A 7,686-nucleotide genomic window follows, 5' to 3' on the forward strand; every position below is an offset into this window, starting at 1 on the left:
GGGATCGGTTTGCCGGTGCCGATGAGACCTCGCGTTTTCGGATCTTACTGGAGGGCCCGGTCTGTCGGGCTTGGTACCTGGGTGAGCGTTTCCTACGCCAGACCCTAGGGTTACCGGAGCAGATAGTCCCGGTTCACCCTCCTGAGGACATGAGGGAGACCGAAAGGCTCACCACCGAGCAGATGGCCGATTATACCATTGGCTGGGAGGCGACCCGCTTTAGAGGCATCGGCGACTACCGAGAGTACGTGCAGACGTACATTATGCGGTCTCTGAGCGGCGTCCGTCGAGCTGAGAGAGTCAGGTCCGGGGCGCCAGCGGCTAGGACAGGAGCAGGAGCTGGAGCAGGAGCTTCGAGGAGGGCCCGAGTCCGTGGCAGGGGCGGAGTTCAGGGAGGACGGGGGACCGGTTGGCCTGTTCTGCCCACTTCATTGACTTTCCAAGGGCAGGGTGGGGCGACCTATCAGGTCCCCTTCGCCCCTCCGCCGGCTGATCACGAGTTTGTCGGTGTCCCCGACTTGCCTCCGGTATGTATTACTGCATTTTTGTACAGTCATTTCATTTCAGTTTATTTGATATTCCACAGAATATTAATGTATCTGATACTTTTGCAGGCTTCTTCTGAGTACACCCGGCAGTCATTGGAGATGAATGCCTCCATGATGGGGATGCTACAGTGGACCTTTGATCTCCTGGCCCTCTACAGCATTCCGGTATGTTCTTCTGATCACGGCCTCAAATCACTCACAAGCTGATTCACGTAATCTGATGCACAACATAACACCTGATACACTGATCTCACAGTGTCTGGTACACTGCATACACTGCATTCTGCACTGATAAACTGCTCACGGCATTCATACATTGTACTCATACACCGCATTCTGCACTGATAAACTGTCCACAGTATTCACACACTGTACTCATACGCTGCATTCTGCACTGATATACTGCCTTCGGCATTCTCATACTGTACCCATACACTGCATTCTGCACTGATATACTACCTTCGGCATTCTCATACTGTATACTGCATTCTGCACTGATATACTGCCTTCGGCATTCTCATACCGTATACTGCATTCTGCACTGCTCACATTATTCTGATGTATTTGTCCTTTGTGATTTTTCAGCCTCCCTTCCAGATTCCCGTGGTAGGAGGTGCTCCAGCTGGACCTTCCGTCCCCGCCCGAGGAAGAGATGAGGAGGGCAGAGTATTCCCCCGCTCCAAGGCGGGGCGCACTCATGTCGGGAGCAGTTCGCGGGCTCCCGTCCCTGATGATGACGATGACGATGACGAGTCGGAGGCAGAGTCATCGGAGGAGGAGACCGGAGGCGGCACTAGCTCGGGCTCTGACGACGATGCTGATGATGCTCCTAGACCTTCGTCCAGGAAGAGGACTAGGACAGACTGATAGCCCTCGGAGTCGCTTGACATAGATTTTTGTTGTTTTTTTTTCTTTCTCTTTCTTGTACTTTTCCTTTTTGTTGGTAGTTAGATTACCTTGTACTGCTGCAGGCAGATTTTTTTGTTTCCAAAACTTTGTACTAAAAAAAGATTATGAAATGAACAAACATTTTGCTTAAAAAGTGTTACATTTACATATCTCATGTATCGCATCGCATCATGTTACACCTCAATGTAAATGGAATTGATCTGTTGTTTGAAAATTGAACACTTGCACTGTAGTAATCAGATAACTAAACAGCCAACAGCAAAATAACCCAAGCAACACACTGCCTGATTCTGGACACACACAGCCCTTACTCTACTGGGGATTAATCTGCATACAGCCCATAACACAGCATTCGGTTCATTCTGCACACAGCAAATCCTGAGTGAACGGCCCAATCTAACAAGACGGAGCTCAAAGATGGAACCGATTGGAGTTGGAGTACGCTCAAATATAGAGAATGGCACCGCATTCTGAGTATAAACGATTTTTGAAATTAAATAAGGGTTTTTCAAATCGGGGTATCGGCCTACAACTGAACACAGCGGGGAGGACTCAAACACAAAGGGTACACGACCTAATCATAATGAGACATGCTCGGAAAAGACCTAAAACAAAGGTTGAGGTAAACAAAACAAAACATACGACATACAGACGCGTTAACGAAGGCAGGGGACCTCGGATCACGAGGAGCCAGTTCAATCTGGGTATTGTTTCCCACCCCCTTCTCATTTGTGATTCTCACATCGCTCTGGCACTCAAGCTCGGTTTTTCTCTCAAAACCCTTTTTCTCACTTTTCTCTCAACTCACACCTCTCTATTCTTCATTCTCTCATTTTTCGTCCCTCCCCAGGGTGATTGATGTATAATTAGAAAGGTGTGGGTTCATGCTCAACACCGTTAGCTCACGGCTATTTCTTCTAGCAGGTAGAGTGCTCTTCTGGCAAGTACGTTGACGACCGGGGGGGGGACAGAACGCCTGGCTCAACTGTGCCCTTAGTTCATCACTTTGACCATTTTTCATTTTGGTTTTCTACTAAAACAATTTTGATCAAGATGAGAGTCGGATTAACGTACTTGTTCGATTTTTGATTTGAAAATCATGCAAGTCAGGCGATGAGCACTGAAAATTTTCCTTTTTGGGTCCAAGACAATGGTCCAGTTTTGGAAAATGGAATAGTTTTCGAAAAAATAGTCAACCTCAGTAAAAATTTTCAAAAACTATTTTGCAAACAGTCAACGCTCAACGAGCATGGAACTTACTCTTTGAGATGTGCGACCTCGGATCGGAGGCAATGGAAAATTGCCCCTGGTTTAAAAGGGGGGTGGATGGCAACGGAAAGTTACCCCTGGTTTGAATGGTGGCTCACAACGACTCGTGGCAACGGAAAGTTGCCCCTTGTTGGGATGGTGTCGCAACAGTCCGCAAACAGTCTTCATTGGCGGTGGTCGAGCTCTTGGACACGGAGATGACGAAGACGGTCACAACAAATATATGGACACAGTCACCTTGAAGGCATTGGCGACTGGACCTTGAAACCATTGCATGGACTGAGACGCTATGAAAGCGTTGGGGGATGGACTTCATGATGAAGTTGCCTACGTATCCCAAACATGGGAATCAAGCCTTACGTAGTTCCGGTTAAGGTACACTCGGGTATTTTAACCTTCACTTTTCAGGCTCTAACTTTTGCCAAGGCGCCCAATGCGGATTTTCGACCTTGCGAGCTTCTTTTTATTCATTTTCTTTTGTTCATTTCTTTTTCTTTTCTTTTTCACATTTTTTTTTGCTTTTCTTTTCTTTCTTCTTTTTTTGCTTCTCTTTTTCTCTCTTGCTCTAACTTTTGCCCGGGTCGCCCTTCCGGGTTTTCGGCCCAGCGAGCCTCTCAAAGGGTAAAAGTGTAACAAGTCCATGCCAAATGGTTTTTGGAGTTGAAGCCTCTCTGTGTCTAGGAGAGCGGCTGTTGCAATGATTTGTGGGAGACTCCATCATGGCTGCTCCACGAGCTCCTTTAGGTGAGATCTACTCTTTGATTCGACTTTGTTGCCTCTTGTTCGAGGGCTGTTTCTGATCTGGCCATACAGGCCTTGCATGACGTTTGACCGTTGGGCTTTCTGAACGGGTTCGAGGTTTGAAAGTGAGGGGTTGAATCTTGAGGCTGAGAGCGATTCTAGGCTGCACAATCTCAAAAGCGGTTCCACACAAGTCTTCACAGGGCCGTGTAAAACATTTGTTTTTGAAAGTTTTTAAGAAAGCAACAAATCGCTCGCGCCGAAGATAGTGTGGAACCAATCTGGATCAAGCCAGGGTCCTTCCCAGTACTCACGTTGACAAGCATGATTTCGTTCATAAAAAGGCTTAGCGCGCCTCTCTTTCTCTTAAAATGATCAAAATTTCACAAAACCCGAGGAATTCCTTCCTCTTCGTTTTTATCACCGCAGTGTTCAAAAGGGGTTTTTGAAAAACTTAGGTTAATGCAATGAGTTTGGCGCGTAGGAGAGCGGGCGAGATGTACTGTCAGCCCAGTCGAATTCTCTGGCACAACTAGCTTACACTGAAAGCAAGCATGGAAATGAGATAACCACAGCTGTTTCAATTAGATTTGCTGGTGTAACTGGTCCCTCGGCAGAAACAAACTCAAAAAAAAAAACAGGTAATTACAAAACAAAACGGTGTTCGGGACAACAACCCCAGAATCACCTGTTATTCTATACAAAGGGGACTGACTCGATACAACAAGACAGACCCTTAAGCAAAAAGACTGACTCAAGACAAAGAGACAGACTCAAAACAAAAGACTGACTCGATACCCGAACCAGAATTTACAAAGATAGCGTTTACAGATGCTCAAAAATGCGTGCCAGACGCCACATTCAGAATATACCGGATGCTGCCCGCAGGTGGTTCACTTTCTGATTACATACTCGCAGTATCTGTATCCTCAAAATCCAATAACTGGGTGGTAACGGACTTGGCTGAGGTGGGCAGGAGGATAACCCCGTTGTCAATCAAATCTTGCACCTCATGACGGAGGCGGAAACAATTGTCGGTAGCATGGCCTGTCTGCTGGTGGTACGCGCAGTACTGAGCGGCATCATGCGTAGCAGGGAGATTCTTTGGGAGAGGCCGAGGCTCCAAGGGTTTAAGGTGTCCCCCCTCGGCAAGGATCTGAAGTGCCTTAGACAAAGGCATGTAGAGAGCATGAAAGGTCCTGCGCCCCCGGGGTAGGTACTTTGGAGTTTGAGCGCTCTTACTGTCACGACCCCAAACCGCCCCTAGTAGTTTGGTACCGTGATGGCCAGTAATCCGTAATTACCGAAGGCCAGCTTTTCAAAACTTAACACAATCAGAGTATGGATATAGGGGCTCACAAATGCGGAAGCAATAAATCAAATACAAGTGGTCCATAAGAGCTGTGCGTAGATCAAAGCAATGCCAAACATTTCCAATTAACTTTACAACTTGAATACAACAGCGTAAAATACATGTCACATCTTGATCAAAAGGCTTCTCGAGCCGACATATACAAAATACAGCTAATACAAGTCAAGAAGCATGATTTTCAAGATTTGCCGACGTGCAAAGCAGGGCATCGCCGACGTAAATACAAAAGCAAAGCCGACATAAGTACGAATCCAAAACAAGCATCCAAAACGATCTAGGCGTCGTCGCCGTCCTGCTCATCACCTACATATATATAGAGGGGTGAGTACAAATACTCAGTGAATGGTACTAATAATAAAGGTTTTACATGAATATAGCCGAGGTCCTTCAAAACAAACTCATCACTTTAGCAAGACGAGGGATGAACCGTATTCATCAATCAAATATTACAAGTATCCAAAGATGTTTACTGACATAGGCAAAACAAGGGATGAACCGTATTCATCAATCAAGTATCATAACATCGGCGAAGCAAGAGATGAACCGTATTCATCATTCAAGCATCATAACATCGGCGAAGCAAGGGATGAACCGTATTCACCATTCAGGCATCATAACATCGGCGAAGCAAGGGATGAACCGTATTCATCATTCAAGTATCATAACATCGGCGAAGCAAGGGATGAACCGTATTCATCATTCAGGCATCATAACATCGGTGAAGCAAGGGATGAACCGTATTCATCATTCAACTATCATAACATCGGCGAAGCAAGGGATGAACCGTATTCATCATTCAAGCATCATAACATCGGCGAAGCAAGGGATGAACCGTATTCATCATTCAAGTATCAAGGGCTGTACGATCCGTAGTCGTTGGTCAAAAGTACTGCGAAAGTTTAGAGTCCTCCAATACAAGGGACTTGTGCACTTGGTACCGCGAAAGTTTAGAGTCCTCCAGTACAAGGGACTTGTGTTACTTAGGCCCGTAGCCCGATTTAACAAGGACCGTATCCTTTTATACTTAGTACTGCGAAAGTTTAGAGTCCTCCAGCACAAGGGACTTGTGTTACTTAGGCCCGTAGCCCGATTTAATAAGGACCGTATCCTTTTATACTTAGTACTGCGAAAGTTTAGAGTCCTCCAGCACAAGGGACTTGTGTTACTTAGGCCCGTAGCCCGATTTAACAAGGACCGTATCCTTTTCAAAGATGGCATCAACAAGGAGTATACTTGACACATCAAAACAAGAGCTATTTATTCATGCTAACAAAATACTTTTGTCAAAACCAGGCAAGCAAGATTTATCAAAACAAGTATAACATAGCTTTATCAATAATACCACTCACCTAGTTCTTCAGGTGTAGACTCAAAGCAAATATCAAGGACCTACAATCACATGGCAAGTCACATTCTCAAAGCAAGCTCCATACACATGCAAATGATCTCGGCATTCTTGCCAGATCCAAGTCAAAGACAAAGCAGAACAAGCTGGGAGCTTAATCACTGCTCCCGTTTCATGAAAACACACTGGGTACCGTCCAGGACTATGCCGAGGTCCCGCTAAACAAAGTTAGGAAAAACCTGGGTTTTCCTTTGAAGAATATGAAGAACATGATCATTTGAAAGATGGATGCAAGCTCACAACTTGTTACAAAAATCTGAGTTTTCATGCCAAGAGTTCAAAATAGGGACCTGGGTACCCGTTCAAGAAAGTCATGCAAGAACAAACACAAAAACATGGTTTTCGTTCCAACTTTCGGATCAAAACGAGATTTTCTTCAAGAACACATGGAAAACCATTTTCTTTTTCCAAAACCAACTTTAAAACGATGCATGACATGCAAAACAGGTCCGATCATGCAATGCAGCTAGATATTCAGCAAGAACAACCAAAGGAGATCAAGATTCTAACCTCAAAACTCGAATCCAACGGTTCAAACCACGAAGATCAAGCTTGGGAGACTTACTCTCACTCAAGAACTCTTCTTCCTCCTCTCTAGAGCTTCTCTCTCTAAAACAAAGATTTGAGACAAGAAAATGATTTGTTTCAAGGTCTGCCGGCTGCCTTAACAATCAGCTCGGACACGTGGCGTTATCGGGTTGGTTCAGCTCCAAAAAGGAGATTGATTGATAAGACAAATCTCTGACAAAGCGTATGCAGCAAGCTCGGGTAAGACACATCGGCCGTAAGATGACATCGGCTCGATTCGAGGATCCAGCAACAGGATAACAAAACATCGGCTAGGGAGGACGACACTTGACTAAGCTGTGCCACACCTTGGCCGGGGTGTGCCACATCTCGGCCTAGGCCATACCTGCCTCCGGACAAGGTTCACCAAGTGCAAAACATCTCGGCAATAAATGCCCGAGGTGAAGATGGGGTTGAACAAGATCTCAAGATAGTTCTAAGTACAAGGGTCAAAGGCGGACTAAGCTCAAGATGACCTCGGCTACGCACACACACCAAGCAAAGATCAAAATCATGCAAGCAACTTTAAGCAAATCAAGGCAAGACAAAACCTTCAAATTAACATAACAAGAAAGACCATGCAAGAATGTATGCAAGTATGGCAAGCGTAAGGTGAGGGTTGTTACACTTACTAGCCGCACAAGCGAAAGGGTCGGCAGGCGCCACCTTAGCTTTCTGATCTTTCCCAGGTTCAGAGGCGGGAACAGGAGGAACTGTTCTGGCATGACAGGGCCTATCCCGATTTTCTGAATGGCTTGAACTACCCTCAGCTGGAGTGGGGAAGGCATCCTCCACAGTTTTTGCCACAACTGCAGATATCTGTTGCTTGTTAATCCCCCCGGCTTTCAAAGCCTCGACTGCCCACAGCAGTTGTT

At 45.9% G+C, this 7,686-nt stretch overlaps 1 protein-coding gene across 1 annotated transcript; it reads left to right on the forward strand.

Annotated features, from left to right (window-relative positions):
• Nucleotides 1-263: 263 nt before the first annotated feature.
• Nucleotides 264-1,456, forward strand: LOC145821715 (uncharacterized). Its single transcript, XM_082918267.1, has 3 exons — nucleotides 264-527; nucleotides 615-713; nucleotides 1,134-1,456. The coding sequence occupies exons 1-3, from the start codon at nucleotides 264-266 to the stop codon at nucleotides 1,413-1,415; spliced, it is 645 nt and encodes a 214-aa protein (XP_082774393.1). The 3' UTR covers nucleotides 1,416-1,456.
• Nucleotides 1,457-7,686: the final 6,230 nt, after the last annotated feature.

Source organism: Camellia sinensis, chromosome 3, assembly GCF_055761805.1.
Source record: "Camellia sinensis isolate YWXY chromosome 3, ASM5576180v1, whole genome shotgun sequence".
NCBI classification, from domain to species: Eukaryota; Viridiplantae; Streptophyta; class Magnoliopsida; order Ericales; family Theaceae; genus Camellia; species Camellia sinensis.

What these genes read in the sequence shown, in the direction of transcription:
- LOC145821715 (XM_082918267.1), top strand. Translation starts at nt 264, where the DNA reads ATGCGGTCTCTGAGCGGCGTCCGTCGAGCTGAGAGAGTCAGGTCCGGG. An exon ending in GTGTCCCCGACTTGCCTCCG is followed by an intron (nt 528 to 614) that starts GTATGTATTACT and finishes ATACTTTTGCAG; the next exon opens with GCTTCTTCTGAGTACACCCG. An exon ending in TGGCCCTCTACAGCATTCCG is followed by an intron (nt 714 to 1,133) that starts GTATGTTCTTCT and finishes GTGATTTTTCAG; the next exon opens with CCTCCCTTCCAGATTCCCGT.